Source organism: Lentinula edodes (assembly GCF_021015755.1).
Source record: "Lentinula edodes strain Le(Bin) 0899 ss11 chromosome Unknown C8R40scaffold_30, whole genome shotgun sequence".
NCBI lineage: Eukaryota > Fungi > Basidiomycota > Agaricomycetes > Agaricales > Omphalotaceae > Lentinula > Lentinula edodes.
Window position 1 is genome coordinate 402,994 of NW_025764336.1, and position 17,791 is coordinate 420,784.

Consider the following 17,791-nt stretch of genomic DNA (forward strand, 5'->3'; position numbering starts at 1 on the left):
TTGAATCTACATGTCCTTATTTGGTCCATATTGGTTCCAAGATTCTAGTATACCTCCAAACATAGGTAGGTACTTCAATATTCATTTAATTTAATTGTTTTTGGAGCATGACTCGAATGGTGTTCAACTGTCATTGCTGTTCAACACTTACTTCGATCGTTTGTCACCTCGTCCGGAGGCAAATCAGCTCTCCTCGATTCTAATCCTATCAATCTGATTCATCTGGATTAAACTAATTGCTTCTCTCTTTCAACAGACACCCATTGTGCCTATACTCTATCAAGGGAGTTACACATAGTATTCATTTAATTGTATTCTTCAATATTTTCTACATCAGGACTCTTTGACATTCATTTGATATGCCTTCGGAGCCTCGCAGTACTTCGATCGTTCTTCTAGTCATTTTCCTCAACCATGCAACTTGATTGGTCAATTAGACTAAATCGCAGTCTTTTGGATTAATGCATGATCTCGTTCTAGAAGGAGTATTTGATAATTCCTGAGTTCTAGAAAGTCATTTCGAGTCAATCCTTGGTTCATGGTCACTTGAGTAAGTTCTTCCAAACTCCTGCCAGTGTAAGGTCCAATAAGAATACCCTTGGTATGTCATACGTGAATGGTCATCCTTCGGATGTAGTCCGAGTCTGGTATAATCCTGCTTGACAAACAGGTAGACTGCTATCCGAAGGTAGTATCGGGGATGGGTAAACTAACCAACTTGTGGTAGTATGGGTATATGGTCCCTTCAACTTATTAGACTGATTCAGTATTGACTTTGACTGTCAATCTGGGTCTCAATTACAGTCCTCTTGATACAAATCTATACGTGAAAATGTCACAATTCACAGCATAGACGTCTAGCCAAAATTTAGGCGTGTCACCGTCTTCCATGCTGACAAACTATATCCCTGGAAAGGTAACCCCATTAACAATGAAATACCAACACCACCAGAGCCGGTATACTTAGAGGATGAAGATGAACCGGAATACGAAGTAGAGGAGATCTTAGACAGTTGGGTTTGATGGAAGAAGTTGAAATATTTAGTTAAGTCGAAAGGTTACGACGCAAGGCACAACTCTTGGGAACCTGCACCCAACCTCAGTCGGGCACCAAAAATTATTTGAGCCTTTTACAAAAAACATCCGACAGCAGCAAAACCTTGACCATTGAGGGCAATGGTCATAAGGAGGGGGTCATGTCATAAAGTACGCAGCCCCTATCATTTTCCTTTTCTCACCGTCTCGACACCTTTACTTGTACAATACATCATCCCATCACTGTCAACTCCCATCGATTACTGATCCACCTGACCCACCTTCTCTTTCTATCGGCTTCCACCATCTTCCTTGCCCCTGAACTGTACAGTATTACATTGTTGTTTCTCGCAGACTGGATTATGTATATATAGCCAACCCTCCACAGCCTGGTCCCTTATCTTGACCTCTCTGTCATTATCTGGGACCAGTTTGCCTCCGCTCCGCCTTGCTGATCTGCTTAGTCACTCTGCCTCACTGCCTTGCTTAGTCAATCTGCTTTCCTGCTCTGCTAGTCACTCCACCTCTGCCGCTTCGTGACAGATCTCCACCAATAGGGTACAGAAAGACAAGTCAACAAAAGTACTACAAGGGAACTGCTGATCATGTACCTTGGTTCTGGCTTTGCCCCTTCCCCTCATCATTTCTGGCCTTTGTGATCTCAACTATCGGTTTACTTGGGAACACCAAAACTTTGCCTGGCAAAGTACCCCATTGGCTCCTTGCAGTAGCTGCCTCTGCTGACTTCCTTCTCTGTTCCACAATGTTCTCCTTGCCGCCTGTTTCCTTTTTTCTTCTTCAGCTGCCTTCTTCGCAGCCTCATCCTTAGGCTTTTTCTGCCTTCCTCTCCTTCACCCTGTGGATCTTCTCTCTTACCTCCCTCATAATCCACTCCTCCTTGTCTTCATAATCAGCAGGATTGGTGGGTGCAACAATGAAGGATTAGCTGTGGAGATGGTGCTGGTAGTGGTAGTAATAGTATGGCTGGTGGTCACCATTATGAACTTAGAAGATTTTTGGGAAAAAGTTAGGTCTACAGTGGGAAAAACCTGGGTGTTTTATATGCTTCAAAATCAAAATATGAGGTTTATTTAATTAAACCAGTGGCCCACAGGTATATCCGAATTAAAATTTTCAACAACTCATATTTTGTTGATGGGATCAATCTTTGGTGATGTCGGCTTTTGAGGGCTCAAACCTAAGAGGGGGGTATTGTCAGGATCATGCCTCAGCGCTTGGTACTCTGGGATCTACCATTTATTGTTCTTGCTTGCTACACAATCCCTTTTTCTCTAGTCTACCTTGATTGTTTTATTCTCTACCCTGAAGGCACTATACATACAGCCCCTAGTAACTAGTCTAGCACTCCACTTTGATACACCAATTAGTTGGTATAAATACTCCTGTACTGTACTGTAGTTCCTCAGTTTGATTATTGTTCTCTGTCCTCTGAAGTTTTAAGGCATTTACCTTGAGTACTCTCTACGCTGACCTTAGGACTTATAGTTCATTGGTTTGCACCTTGTCATCAGTGTTTTTGTCATTACTGACATGGCTGCTACTTATGTCCTTCTTGTACCTCTCTTCTATTATCCTTCCCCAGGAACTAACAGTGTAATGGTGGTATTGTTAATAACATGCGATTGCAGGCCACTGCACCAGGTTATTGAATATTATGGAATCAAATAAACGGGGCGCCTTACAGGCGCCGACATTGAATGTTTTTTAATAATGAAATAAAAGCAAATTTACATTAATTACAGTATCTATAGAGTAGCAGGGAGTAACTGAGTGAGATGCTGTGAGGCGAGAAAAAATAATTGTGACAGAGTCACAGTCCCGTGATATCCCGTGCCGGTCACAAGAATTCAATACAATTCAACTCAGTGTTACATTTGGCCAAATAAGGCGAAACTACTGCCATAAAGGGAAATAATTTTTGTATGGAGTACCGTACATAAGGACGATACTTCCGTAAACTACAGCCTCGTAACTTCACCACTGCCCCATTTGACTCTCTGCGCTTAGACACCAAATGGCCCTTGGCATGGCTTTCTGGTGTACATGATCTTAACATGTGTCCCTAATGACATCCATTTCTGAAATGAATAAATTAGAGACCTAACTCTATTCACTAAAGTCATAATTACCTTGGGGTATATCATCAGCGGAGTCTCCAGTCTGTGACTCCTCAGCTTCCTAGTCTTCAATTTCATCCACTTTGTCTCCAGATTAACAAGTGTGTCTGGTCTGCAGGGGCCTAGTGCTTTAGCAACCTAAAATACCTAATGATTAATGGGAAAAGGTAAAATATATTCTCCAATTACCTAACTGTCTTTGAAAAGTGCCGAGGTTTTGAAACAATAAAGAGGTGAAATGGAGAAGCAGGCATGGGCAGGATGGAGCCATTTCTGGGCATTATAATGAGGTTCTAAGCATCGGAGTTTATCGAGAATCACTTGGGCAGACCTAGAGTGTGTTGTAGTAAATTCTTGAGAATATTAATTCAAAAAATGCAAGCCCTGCAAACATTTGAGTAACTTTCTCTGAAAACTCTTGGAAGTCATTGGGGAAACTGAGAATTCCCTACATGGAGGAACTGTGTTAGTAACTGGATTTCCCAAGGCATGAATAATACTGCACATGTCTGCAAAGTCCTATATAAATTACCACTAGGCTAATGTTGATGGCAACATTGGAATATGCTCGTTGTTCAAACAGCATGAACAGATCATCTAGAGTTTGGAGGAAAGGATCTGAGGATTGGTGTGATGCATGTGGCTGGTGTTCTTGGTGTTTTTCAAGGGCAGAATTAGCTTTTTGCACCATACTTCTCCATCCACCCCCATGAGTAAGAGGACAAAACTTGGGGAATAATGAAGCATTACAGAGTAGGTCATAAAGTATTCTGTGCCACTTACAGATTTATCAACTGCACTAGGAGGGACTTGGGCTAATTGGTGCTTTTCTGTTCCCAGATTGAGGAGCTGATGTTTCTTATCTTTTAGTAGGTGCAAGAGGTTGATATGGAACAGTGGGTGGCATATAAAAAGCCACTGTTGCTCTGTGAAGGTGGGTGTGGTCCATGGTTGATTCAGGAATCTCCTCCAGGTCTTACTATTTGCTCTTTCTTGGAGTTCAGTATATATAGCTATTGCAAAAGGCTGAATATCTGGGTGAGAATGAATTCAAGTGGGAAACAGAAGTCCTAGCACACTTGTAAGGTTTGATCATCCTCCTTTGCATCTGTAACTCCCTTTGAGAAGAACAGAGAGAGTGCCTGGACTTTGGCCCTGAGCCATGGGGGGACTATGAGTGACATGAGGGCAGAGAAAAAGAAAGCTGTTGTTGGTTATGTAACATCTGTGGATGTCCGCTCTGATGACACAGCCACTAGTCAGGTGCATAAATCCGGCACTAAAGCTCAGAATTCTGAGCTTTAGCGCTTTTTGCACAGCCATGAGTCAGCTGTTTTTTGTTTTTCAACTAGCAGTAACCTGTGCGATGCACAGCTTAATTACGCTCGGGGCGTCGCTCTGCTCCGCCCACTTCCTTCGCCTGTGATGTCAATTGAACCCTACACGACGCGCGTGCATTTATGTTAAGACAAAATTTGTCTAGCCAATTGGAATGATTGGACCAAGCAGGGACAAACACATAATTTTTTGTAGTGTTGATTTCCGCTTTAATAACACAGCCACTGGTCAAATCCAGTGCCAAAGCTCAGAATGCTGAGCTTTAGCGCTTTTTGCACAGCCACTAATCACATGCAAGACTTGAAAAGTCTGGCCAAATTCTTTCTACTACTATGTGTATTGTGGTGAGGGTGTGTTACCTGGTTCTACTGAGGTTAGACATTTTAAGTGGACATTTGTCCTTTATTGATAATGGTTTTTAGTGGGTGCTTAGCATTGCGGGTGTTGCTAATGCAATTCACATTGCCACGTACTATATTGGCAACATATTGATCAAGGCTCAAGAGTGCATGCCTTCTACCTCTGGTTCAACCTATTAACCTTGTAGTAACACTAGCTATTAAAATCATGTTGTTAAGATCATGTACACTAGAAACCCATGCCAAGGGCCATTCAGTGTCTAAGTGCAGAGAGTCAAATGGGGCAGTTGTGAAGTTATTAACAACACCACCATTACACTGTTAGTCCCTGGGGAAGGATAATAGAAGAGAGGTACAAGAAGGACATAAGTAGCAGCCATGTCAGTAATGGCAAAAACACTGACGACAAGGTGCAAACCAATGAACTGTAAGTCCTGAGGTCAGAGTAGCGAGTACTCAAGGGAAGGATCCTTAAGACTTCAGAGAATAGAGAGTGATGATCTAAGATGATAATTAAACTGAAGAACTGCATGTAAGACCTGGGTCAGAATAGGTCTTAGGGTAGGTTTTGGTATCAGGAATTTATGTTGTAGCGTGCTAGGAGCAAGCTGGAGCTCGAAGGGAGCTACGGGAACTGCAACCAAGGACGGGAATGACCTAAGAGTAGTTCGGATTGAAGGAGTTGGCCTTTGAAGAGGTTCATAGAAGGTCCTGGCTTAGACGTGAGGTAAAAGTGTGTATTGGATCGTTTAAATGACCGTAGAGATGAGATAGTAGTAGAGAAACAGAGATAAAGAAACAGAGAGTAAGAGAAATCCATATAGTTAGCAGGTACAAAGGGACAGGGACTGGACCTATGCAAAAGGGTGTGTGTTCAAAATATACCAAGCTGGGTGCGTTTATGTTACCAAGGATACTTATATAGGTGGGATGAATAGGTAAAGAGACATTGTAATAAACAAGCATCTAATGGGGATGGCGTGAAGTGCAGAGCCCATGAGGCTAAATTGATAGGGGATTGTCTGAAGGCATATGCGAGTCTTGAGACTGTTGCTTCAGATGGAGGTTAGTATTGGTCGGGAGGTTGGCTAGGGTTCCGTGGTTCATGGGGGGTTCATGGGAGGTTATTTAGGAGGTGCAGAAGAACTGGTAAGCAGTTCTGGGATGTCTAGGAGGGTAAACAAGGGGAGCTTTAGGGACAGGGCATGACACTACAGTATAGTACAAGAGTATTTATACCTACAAATTGGCACATCGGAGTGGAGCGCCAGACTAACTACTAGGAGCTATATGTATAGTACCTCCAGGGTCAAAAATAAGACAATAAAGAAGAGACTAAGTAAAAAGGGAATGTGTAGCGAGGAAAGACAATAAGGAAGAGATTACAATAAATGGTAGATCTCGGAGTACCAAGTGGTGGAGCAGGGTTACCAAGGCATGGACTTGACAGTATCCCCCTCTTAGGCTTGAGCCCTCAAAAGCTGACATCACCAAAGATTGATCCCATCAACAAAATATTAGTTGTGGAAAATTTAAATCCAAAAAGGTTTAATTGAATAAACCTAATATTTGGTCTTTGAAGGGTATAAAAGGCCCAACTTTCTTTCCGAAAATTTCCAAATCCTCAGAATGATGAACAGCCATACCATCACCACCACCATTACCAATCCCTCTGCCAGCACCTCTTCCTGCCCCGCCGACCCCCCGAACCCTGGCACCCCTATTGATGAAGAAGAAGTGGATCATGAGGGAGGCACAGGAAAGAATCAAGAGGGTAAAAGCACAGAAGGCGGAGGAGGCAGCCAGGAAGAAGGCTGAGAAGGAGGCAGCGGAGAAGGAGGAGAGGAAGAAGGTAGCAGCATCGCTAGCCGCAGCAGCTAGAATGAAGGCAGCACAAGAGGCATGATATCGGGCCATCTGGGCTCAACAACAAGAGGAGGTGGTGGCCACTGTGAGGAGCCAGAGGGGGACCTCCCCTAGTGAGGTCTCCAATTCTCCACAAAGGCCAACAGTGTCATGAAGTACGTAGCCCCTATCATTTTCCTTTTCTCACTGTCTCGACGCCCTTACTTGTATGATTACATCACTGTCAAATCCCATCGATTACTGATCCACCTGTGACACTTTGCCTTCTACTGGCTTCCGCCACCTTCTTGTTCCTAAACTGTACAGTATTACATCGTCATTTCTTGGGGATTGGATTATGTATATAAAGCCAGTCCCTCACAGCCTGGTCCCTTATCTTGACCTCTCTTTCATTATCTGGGACCAGGTATGTGCTTACTTATTATTACCTATGACTGTGATACTCAATATATCTCTGTCATGATCTGGGACCAGTTTGCCTCCGCTCTGCTTAGTTGCTCCGCCTCACCGCCTTGCTTAGTCACTTTGCCTCTGCCGCTTCATGACATTAGGTCAAGATCCATTACTGCACTGACAGCCTACTGATAAGGTTGTCCTTGCAGGATCCACATACATCATGTCTTCTATACCCGTAGATCCTTCTGCTCTTACTGCTACAACAGACTGCTCCGCCCTCCAACACGCACTCGATTCCAGAGATCAACACCATGTCCATCAGATTGACAATACCTGGTGTGACTGTGACTCCCAGCCTTGCCCCCATGCACTTTCCAATTCAGTCCAGAACCCATTCACTGCAGACAATACAACCTTCCTGCCAATTCCCCATTCCTGATTGCCCACTCCAATCATGTCTGACCCTGCTCAACCTGCTCAACCTGCCCCTACACCACCCACTGCAAACAACCTCATGGCACAGCTTATTAAACAGGTAGCCAACCTAGCCACTGCGATGGAGGAACGTTCATTTGCCAGGTCAAGCATGAATAAACCTGAGGTATTTAAGGGTAAAGATAGTGCTGAGGCGCGTTGCTTCATGTCTCAGTTCCAGAACTGGGCATCGGAACAACCTGATCTCACCAAGAGTCAGGCAAAGCTTATCAAGTCAGCCCTAGGGTTCTCCACTGAAAGTGCGGGTGACCGGGCAACCCCACATTTGCTACATTTCAATGCGGAAAATTCCCCTTTGGAGGAATTTGGGAAGAGTTCCTGAAAGAGTTCATTCAGCGCTTTGAGTCAGTAGACCCGGGTATGGAAGCTCACAGTGAGATCAAAAATCTCAAGCAAGGTAAAGGTCAGACAGTTGCGGAATTTGCTCAGAAGTTCAAGGATATTGGGGATCTGTTAAGATTATGTACACCGTGTAACCATGCCAGAGGCCACAAGGTGTCTAAGGGCGGAAGGTTGAGTGGGACAGTGGTGAAGTTATTGACAACACCGCTGCTACGCTGTTAGTCCCCGGAGATCGAGAGTATAGAAGGAAGGAGCCAGTAGCAGCCAAGTCGGAACGGCGGTATCGCCGACGACGAGGAGCGAACCAAAGAACTAAGTCCTAAGGTTGTAGTAGAGAGTACTTCTAGGCGAGGAGCCTGAAGACTTCAGAGAGGACTAGATCAAAGAGGGAATCTAAGTTGATAATTAAACTGAGGAACTACAGTAGCGTACAGGCAGTATTTATATCCACGGATCGGCGCATCGGTGCGGAGTGCTAGACTAACTACTAGGAGCTATATGAGTAGTACCTGCAGGGTAGAGTAAAAGACAACAAGGAGAGACTAGAATGAAAGGGTATGTGTAGCGAGAAAGAACAATAAGAACGAGATTACAATAAAGGTGGATCTTCGGAATACCGAGCGGCGGAATGGAGGCCCGAGGCATGGACTTGACAGGATCAGACTGAAATGTCTGACATTGATTTATGGGAACACTTTTTCACTGCCCTACTTCCGGAGATCCGACAAAATCTCATCATTGTAAACATCACCCAAGGACTTGCTCCGACTCTTAAGGAGGCAATCAAATGAGCCATATCAGTGGACAGCTACATGCACGACCCCACCATGACTGGCCAAAATTCTGGACACGCTCCCACACACTCTGCTCACACTGCCCCTGCTGACCCCCATGCTATGGACATTGATGCAACCCACACTAGTAATGGGAATACTAGGGAGGCATTCCTAGCTCGCATGCGAGGACGATGCTTCGGCTGTGGTGCCCAAGGTCATGTCAAGCAAAACTGCCCACACCAAGAAACCACCTGCCATTACTGTGGACGCCGAGGACATCTGGAAGCAGTCTGCCAAGACAAGCTCATGGGACTCGGACGTGTAAGACCTGGGTCAGAATAGGTCTTTAAGGTAGGTTTTGGTATGAAGAGTTTATGTTGTAGCGTGCTAGGAGCAGGCTGGAGCTCGAAGGGAGCTACGAAAACCGCGACCGAGGACGGGAATGACCTAGTAGTGGCTGGGATTGAGAGATGTGACCCTTGAAGGGGTTCCTGTAAGGTCCAGGGAGGTCCCTATGGCGTAGGTAGAGGAAGTGGAGGTACGAAACCTAGTAGCGTTGCGTAGGAGGAGTTGTACTCGCTAGAACGTCAACGTAAGATTGAATAGGTCATAGAGAGAATAGGTTTTGAGTGTGTAAGCTCCTAAGGAGGTGGACACCCGGGAGGGGAGGTCCCGGGAACTGGGGGTTAGAGGTGGACGTCCTCGAGTGTTGGAGGTAGTAATGGAGAAGCGGCATGTAGTTCGACGTAGGGAGTAGCTTCGACGTTACCTAGATTGAGGTCCCAGAACTTGTGGGACAAGTGGGGAGCTCAAGGAGGTTTTGGGGAGGTTAGCTCACCAAGGCATTAGGCGCTGGGGAGCTTTAGTATTGTTCGAGGGAGCTCGGAGACTCACTCGGATTGCTTAGACGTGAAGTAAAAGTGTGTATTGGATCGTAGAGACAATCGTAGATATGAGAGACAAGAGTTGAGAGAAACAGAGATAAAGAAACAGAGTGTAAAGAGAAATCCGTATGGTTAGCAGGTACAAAGGGACAGGGACTGGACCTATGCAAAAGGGTGTGTGTTCAAAATATACCAAGCTGGGGCTTCTGGACGTTGCAGCGCTACTTAAGTAGGTACAGGAAGTGAACAAGAGAACATCTGGAACATGAGGCAGCTAATCTAGGGAGGAAGGTAATCGAGATTTAGTACTTAAAGGGGTTGGCTATTAGGAGGGTGTTGTATGCGTATCGGGGTGAGAGTCGGGACGTTTGGGTAGGTATGTCAGGGGAATGGTGATAGTTGGGGAGGTGCGTGGTGGTGTTTGGGAATCGGGGAGGTGTATAGGAAGGTGTAGGAGTAAATAAGAGGTGATGGCTGGTACTGGGGCAGGTCTGGTTGTAGCCAGGGCATGACATTACCCCCCCTTGTAACCCTTTTGCGCCCTCGCGAAGGGTAGGCGCGTTTTCCGGGAAGTCACCTGACCTTCACATGGTCCCCAAAATTTTCTTGTTGAAGTCCGTCAGATTCTTCCTTTCCCCCTTCTTTCACCACCTCAGTTTTATGGGTTAAACTCCTATAACTGCAATGTCCTCTACTCCTGCTCGTCCTGCTTCTCGCACTCCGTCTCCTTCCTTACCCACTCTTACCGCTTTGGGGGAGGTACCTTCCCCAGGTCCTGAATCCAATGGGGAGGTCGAGACTGACCAGCTAGCTTTTATGATCGAGTCGCCGTCTCATCCGCAGCTCCAACTGTTCGAGACAGTCTTCAACACTGGCAAACCACTGTCGGCTTACTGTCAGGATGACCCATTATGGCTTCTTTTAGCGGAGGTAGCATCTCCTTGTGCCAATTGCCTGAAGACCCCGGGGAAATGTAAGGTGTTGCCGAATTCCCCTCGGTGTACGAACTGCTCGTCCAAGAAGACTTGCAGTCTGGGGAAGATTCTTCGATACAGATATTTCGCCCGTCGCTGTAATCAAGATCTTGCCTACAGCCAAAGATTCTTGGAGCTCCACAGAACTCCTACCCATAAATCGACTTGGGGTATTCCATTGACTGCCTGGCGTGAATATGACGCTGCACTTCATGCGCGTACCTCCTCCACCTCCATCCTTCTCGAGCTGAATATGTTGGACGAGCAGGACGCGGTCAATGCTGACCAGCAAGAGTTGCAGGAGTTTCTTGCCTTGCAACAGAACAAAGCAGCTGTCGCAGCTAAACGTAAGCGCAATCGTTCCCCTATGCCTGTGGCTGGTCCCTCCAGCAAGAAGATTCAGTCAGATGCTCCCAAAAAACGTTCTCGTCGCAAGTCCCCTGCAGTACACCACGCTGCTGGTAGGATGTTGGTCTGATATCAGGAAGTGATTGTTGGGATAATCAGGCGCAAATGTTGCCATAATGTACCTCGATATCATTTGAACATTCGTCATTAAGAATATTTGACACCGGCCCAACTGTCCAATTCAGGGATACCTATGATACTGACATCTTTGTGTTGCCTCGTCAAGTGAATGATGTCTCTAGAACATCAATGTCCACCTGAGGGAGACATTACCTGTGATAGTTCTCAGAAATTCTCAGAATCTCTCGAGACTGTTCTAAATTCATAGAATCAATATCAATGCAATTAACAAATGAGATCAAGAGAGGATCGAAAATGCTATTTATTATGAGGGTAAATACTGACTACGAGCTTGAATACTGAGAATCCATGGCTCAACATCCTTTTCGCGTACAACAAGATCTGCCCCCAATGAACTATCCCGCGGGAAAAGCTTAACATCATCATCATAAATCCCTTTGTATACCCTGTGCAACGAGAAAATCAGAAGCGGCCTGGTGGGCAGATGATATGATCACAACGTACTCGAATCTTATGGCCGTGTCTGGAACCTGGGTCCGGTAAGATTCCAACTTCTTGTCCACTATCCCCCAAAAGTCGTCCAAGGTCTGTTCTTCGTTCTTCTTTTCTTTGTCATCTCCCTTGGTTTGCTTACAACCCCTGTTGACTCAGAGGCCTTCTCAGCTGCTTCTCTCTCTTGCTTCAATTTTGCATCCTCGGTGTCAATGAACACGCGTCGCTGGAGTTTTTGCTCATTAGATAGGCCCTACAATGGACAGAAATGAAGGTCGAGGCTGACCAGAAATGCAATCCGTATGTATAATGCAAGTGTCGGACGAGATTTTGTTCCCTGTATGATCTGTCGCACCAAAATTGCAATGTCAGTCTTTGGACCAATACTCGCACTAATCTGACCATGTGTTATTTGTGATGATGTGAGTATACAATGACCACGAACCTTTTCCTTGATAGCATGCCGGCCATGAATCAATGCTCCTCCGCATTCAGCTGAAATAACTTTACAGCGCCCGGTTTCATGTGCTGGTGGTAAGTCCGAAATCTTCATTTCACGCATAGTATCCTGATAAAATTGAGAAGGGATCTTCTGCCCATTGCAAACAAGTGGACTTACAACAATTTTTTGAGGTAACGAGTCATGCTTATAGGCAAAAACTGTCGGAGAGCACAGGAACAGGTTTGCATAATCTATGGCCGTCTTCTACAATGAAAGTTAGAAGCATGACCAAATATAGGCACGTACATACCTTGACATCTTCTGTTGGTTTGTATTTCAGCGCGCTGTCCTTAAACATGATGCGCAACATGTCCTGATTCTGGAGAACATTCAAATACAGCCGAAACATATTCTCTACTGTATCCGGACACTCCATACACATGTAAGCCTATCACCGCAAGAAGTTTGTGAGTAATGACCAACTTACCCTCAAGAATTCCTCGGCCTGAGTTACTGACTCTGGCGACAAGTTCCTCATATTCAAGAGCTCCTTTCCGCGGTCTGTGGTGAACATAATTGGGGCCTGGGAAGCGAACTCGAATCCTGGGGGGGGGAGAGGGTCACTATCTGTCCGGCGGCGCACAGTACCTGCATTGAATAAATCGGATGAGAATGTCAGTGTCATTGAGCCTGAGTTGTCTTCAAGTCTGGGAGCATTTGTATTTGCCAAGGCAAGTGAGGCTTGTTGTTCCTCAATGCGCTGCCTCGCGGCAATGACATATGGGTCTAAATCTTCTCCAATGGAATCAACGTCCATTTGTGTGTCAAAAGAGTGAGAGACAGACAGTTCAAAATTGATTTTTTCGAAGTTGAATTATGTAAGAATCACGGTCAGCATCCCAGTGCGTGTTTAACTATTTCTAACTTTCTTTTCATGCCTCCACGCGACATAAGCTCCGGTAATTTATCTACTATTGTTCAAGTTAATATATTTCTCATTCAGCATACAGAGGCTTTTGTCAACAGCATAACAGGAAAGGTCAGCTGTAAAACTTGCCGGGAAGCTTATCCTCACAACGATATTACATGGACAACCCGCACCAATTTTACTGGAGCTCATCAAAAGTCAAGAATCCACTCTCAAGCAATAGAAGAACTGAAGCGGCGCCGCTTAGTTGATATAGAGCGAAGTAGAAACCTTACACAATTATTCTCATCCAGTTCAGTTGCATTGAAAAACTCAATAATTAAGCCTCCACACCATTCTTCTCCATCAGCATCAGTCGATATCAATGGTCTTGGTCCAGATGATATGTGCATGTCATCAGAGGACATTGAACATTATTTTTCTGCCCCCAGTGTAGTAACGGAGGAAGTTCAAGATGAACTTCTTGCCAAGGAGTTGGCAGCATTGCGCATGTCTGCACTGGAGGAGGTGTATCTGGATAGTTCCAATGATGCAACAGTTCCATCTGTGATAAATGAGTTTCAATCTATAGGTATATAAACTCTCATTTTGAACCCAAGATGCTTAATTTTTTTTAGAATATGACGAGGAAGCTGAAGAAGAAGAAGTGGCTGATTTCTTTGTGGGTGTGACAAGAACTTCAGACTGGACCCCATATGAAAACAAAACTGTGAGCCCATTATGCAATATTTTTCTGATTTTATTATCCATAATGTCTTTTCAAGATGTGTTATCTTGATATCCTTGATAACCTTCCTCGTTTGCGACTTTCATCAAGCCAATTGAAGATCTTCCTGTGGATTATGCGTGCATGTGGTGCAAAAGATGTTCCCTCATTCAAAGCACTCTGACAGGCACAGAAGAAGATCCGAGAAGACTGTAGTGTTCGGGTTCAACCTTCGAAGTCGGATTTTGGAAATCTATTTTATACTACAGATATCCGAGACATAATGGCCCGGGTAAGCTTACTTCCAGCTTACCTAGGATATTTACTGAACCTAGTATCATCCATTGACAGGATCTTGCAAACCCTGAAGTTGCACCACTGATTCATGTTTATCCTGAGGATGTTAATGGCAGTCCCATTTCTGAAATGTGGCAAGTACCAAAGGGTCGATGGATGGAACTTCCACTCGATTTTCTTACCCCATCCATTCTGGTTGATAATAAACGGCACTATATTCATGAAGTGGCTCAACTGAAGGATCATCAGTGGGTAATTCCTAAGATGTGGATCACTCAGGCAGGGGAAATTTTTGCCAGTTGTCATGTTGTCAACAAAAATGAACGGGTATATGCAGTATTCTCTGTTTCCTATCATTTCTTTCTTGATATAGCTATATCCAGGGTCTGCTCACTGTTAAGATGGACCAGGTCCGAGTATCAGTGAAAGAGCTTCATCTTACATACATGGAGCTTGTTGCACTAAATAAAGGCGAGTTGATCTTTGAGGGTGTGTATATTAATGTTTTCTATGCAAAATTTCGTGGTACTGACTGATGAGAAAGAAGCATTCTCATCCTTTGCATCCCAGATTCCCAACTGTAATCGGGCTATCGATAACGGTGAAGATTTGTTTACAGTTTGGCTTGCAATTTGGATGGACGATGTGTCGGGTGCACGTTCAAAACAATACCAGAAGCATGTCAATGCCTACGCTCAGATTTCTAACCTCCCTGGAAAGTTTTTGCAGCATGAATACTCTGTTCATTTTGTTTCCACTTCACCATTTGCCAGTGCACTGGAGCAATTTAAACCAATCGTCAAGCAGCTACAGTGAGTGCCAATGAACATTGTTTCCTGTTCTGCTAAAAATGTGCAGATCTACTCATACAGAGCCTGTTCGTTGCTTTAATGCATCCACAAAACGGCCATGCAGTCTCCGGGGTGTGATACCAGACTGCCCTGCAGATAATCCTCAACAGGCTGAGGAAAGTTCACATATTGGTGGCAGTGGTAATTGCAAGTGTCGGTCATGCCTTGCAGGGGGCGAAAATGGATTCCACGCAACAGTCGAAAATTATCATGACTTTTACGAAGTATTCCATGTAACTCTTCAGGTGAAATTCTCTTATACATGCTTTTAGTGTGGAAAACCTCGTAGTGTTCAAGAAATTCGTGATTGTGTGCTGGAGCAAATCCGACTTGCAACATATGGTGTATCTGCACGCGTTGAAGAGCTTCAGACGAGGACTGGCACAAAAGATAAAATTGCACAACGTTGGATTGACATTCTCATCAAGGAAGCCCGTAGACAGCAGGGTGAGAACCCAGAAAAAAGCAAAGAAGATATATCCGAAATCCTGCTACTGTGGCTTGCCTCGCAGACAGACCAACCTTACAACCCATTGCTTGATGTTGATTGTAAGTCACGTCTTCTTCTTCTTTAAGGTTTGAAGATGATACTATATCTACAGTCTTTGATCCCTCACAAGATACACTAGTTGAAATTTTACACACTATTCTGCTTGGGACCGAGAAATATGTTTGGCATGGTTTACACTCATCATGGAGCCCCGAGCAGCAGGACATCTTCACGGTTCGTCTGCAAAGTACGAATACTGATGGTTTGCTTGTCCCACCAATTCGCGCGGCATACATGATGCAATATCGTAATGGACTCATTGGAAAACATTTCAAGACATTGATGCAGACTATGATATTTCACGTACATGGCTTGGTTACCTCCGAACAGATGACTTTGCTGCGGACCACCGGAGAGCTTGGGGCTTTACTATGGATATCCGAGATTGCTGATATGGAAGAGTACATCGTATGTCCTTTGTTATTTTCCTATTTGCTTGAATTGAATATTATTTAGGCAGATCTGGAGGTTCTCATCGGAAATGTTCTGGATGCATTTGCCAGTATCGATCCCTCAAAAATTCTAGTCAAAGTTAAGCTCCATACAATCATTCATATTCCATCGAATATCCGGCGTCGAGGACCTGGAGCTCGCTTTTCCACTGAGGTCTACGAATGCTTCAATGGAATCTTCCGAATGTGCTCTGTTTTGAGTAATCACCAAGCTCCCAGTCGAGATATTGCACACAAGTTCTCTGACCTTGAATGTGTCAAACATCTTGTTAGTGGAGGTTATTGGTGCGACAGTGAAGGGAGGTGGGTGCAGGCTGGAAATGAAGTTCGTTTACTGCTTCGTCAAACTCCAATTTTCCAGAAGCATCTTGGATGGAGTCCAAAGCCAGAGTGGGTCCCTGGGTTCATTAAGCGGGTCTCGCGTGCAAAAACGGTTTTGAAGTCCCTCTCCGACATGGAAATTCCTGGTGCATATAATCCCTGTCACGTCGATCTCTCTTCAAGCTCGAAGGACTGGACAAATGGCATATACACCACAGCTGTGTCTGGAGATCAATGTCGAGTTGGATCTTTTGGTGTCATACAATATAAAGTACGCACTGAGGTATTTCCCTACCTTCAATGTCAACATAAAGCTGATGTTTTGGTATACAGGGTGTTGGCCTTGATCAGTCAACACAGGACACGTTCACCTGTCTCACACGTATTCAAGATATTTTGCTACAAGGCAATCACATTCAAGGTTTGATAGTGGTCGAAGAGTTCAAAGTCTTAGAGGCATTACATCCAACTTATCTCATGCCAGTTACCTGTCCATCTGGACGCAGGTTTGTTGTACCATCGCAGGTCTGTTTACTTCCTGCATTCATCCGGAGCAACTTAAAACATCAACGTAGACATTGCAGTTTGTTGTGAATGTGCAGCATGATTGTCGAGGCTCAAATTGTCAGGCATCAGGTACCACAAAGCAAAAGCAAGAACGACAGCAGTTGAATATTACGGTCAAAACTATCCAACATGTTGACGACCAAAAGTTCATCATAAATACACATGCGCTCCACAATGCACATCATCTCCGGAGATTTCTTCCTCGGTATCTCACAGTACCCCGCCCTCTCTACCCTGATCGCAAACAATGGCACAGAGAATTAGCTGGTAAACTTGTCGTGTCCCAGGTTGAAAAACGCGCCGAGACAAATCGCAAAGCGGCAGAGACACGAGCGAAGAATGCAGCTGCCAAAAATTCAGGAGCAGGACTTACTACAGCTGACAACCGAGAGGTTCAAGCTCCAGAGGAACGAAAGCGAAAGAAGTAGATTGATATTATATATTCTTGTAGGTAGGTTGTAATCGACTATGGTTCAGACGTTCTTCGAGTGCATGCGCCGCCTGGGCCAATTTGTTTCTCAATATCCTCTTCTGCTTGGCCTCAGCTCGGGCTTCAACAGCTTCAAGCATGTGTTGCTCAATAACAACCTGTGTGCGTACTACAGTCTGTTCCCTCGACATTTCCTGCACCCATATATCAGCAAGATTTTCTTTGATGTTCAAGTAGAGTTGGAGGCGGCTCCTGTACCAGCCCGGAGTCCGTTTATCAGCAGGTGCCGCGAGAAAAGAGTATGGTGAATCAACCTAGAGAATGAATATTAGACGGATGAGAAATTTAAGCGGGAAGTTGCCGCACTGTATCTGGCTCGGTGACAGAACCTTTATCATCTCTATCTTCAATCTGTTGGTCCCGTTCAAAGTCAGACATTGCATCGGCAATGATTCGTATTAATTCCTGGTCAGAAGTTGGTATCTGCGAGTCTTGTGATAGCTCGGGAAAAGCACAGCTACAGGTCCCCTGTAGCAGTAGGTTATGCACAGACAAAAGGTCAAAACCGACAGCACACATACCTGCGAGGCATCATCTGTTTCCAGCAACTTCAAAATACGTGCTTGAACATCCCGAAGTTCACGTTTTACTGCATCGGAAACC

At 44.8% G+C, this 17,791-nt stretch overlaps 3 protein-coding genes across 3 annotated transcripts; 1 reads left to right on the forward strand and 2 right to left on the reverse strand.

Annotated features, from left to right (window-relative positions):
- Window positions 1-3,059: 3,059 nt before the first annotated feature.
- C8R40DRAFT_1071621 (uncharacterized protein) lies at window positions 3,060-4,357 on the reverse strand (the record flags this gene model as incomplete). The annotated part of the gene is made up of 5 exons (XM_046226353.1): window positions 3,060-3,134; window positions 3,186-3,311; window positions 3,706-3,900; window positions 3,957-4,199; window positions 4,253-4,357. The coding sequence occupies 5 exons, from the start codon at window positions 4,355-4,357 to the stop codon at window positions 3,060-3,062; spliced, it is 744 nt and encodes a 247-aa protein (XP_046083795.1).
- Window positions 4,358-11,396: 7,039 nt separating this feature from the next.
- C8R40DRAFT_1173458 (uncharacterized protein) lies at window positions 11,397-12,843 on the reverse strand (the record flags this gene model as incomplete). Its single annotated transcript, XM_046232021.1, has 8 exons — window positions 11,397-11,538; window positions 11,597-11,694; window positions 11,727-11,837; window positions 11,871-11,981; window positions 12,030-12,152; window positions 12,204-12,290; window positions 12,337-12,474; window positions 12,514-12,843. 8 exons carry the CDS (start codon window positions 12,841-12,843, stop codon window positions 11,397-11,399), a joined length of 1,140 nt encoding a protein of 379 aa, XP_046083796.1.
- An 875-nt stretch (window positions 12,844-13,718) lies between these two features.
- C8R40DRAFT_1162116 (uncharacterized protein) lies at window positions 13,719-17,436 on the forward strand (the record flags this gene model as incomplete). Its single annotated transcript, XM_046230213.1, has 11 exons — window positions 13,719-13,820; window positions 13,848-13,952; window positions 14,012-14,284; window positions 14,341-14,446; window positions 14,502-14,769; window positions 14,816-15,032; window positions 15,081-15,357; window positions 15,411-15,766; window positions 15,815-16,402; window positions 16,707-16,985; window positions 17,176-17,436. 11 exons carry the CDS (start codon window positions 13,719-13,721, stop codon window positions 17,434-17,436), a joined length of 2,832 nt encoding a protein of 943 aa, XP_046083797.1.
- Between the last annotated feature and the right edge of the window lie 355 nt (window positions 17,437-17,791).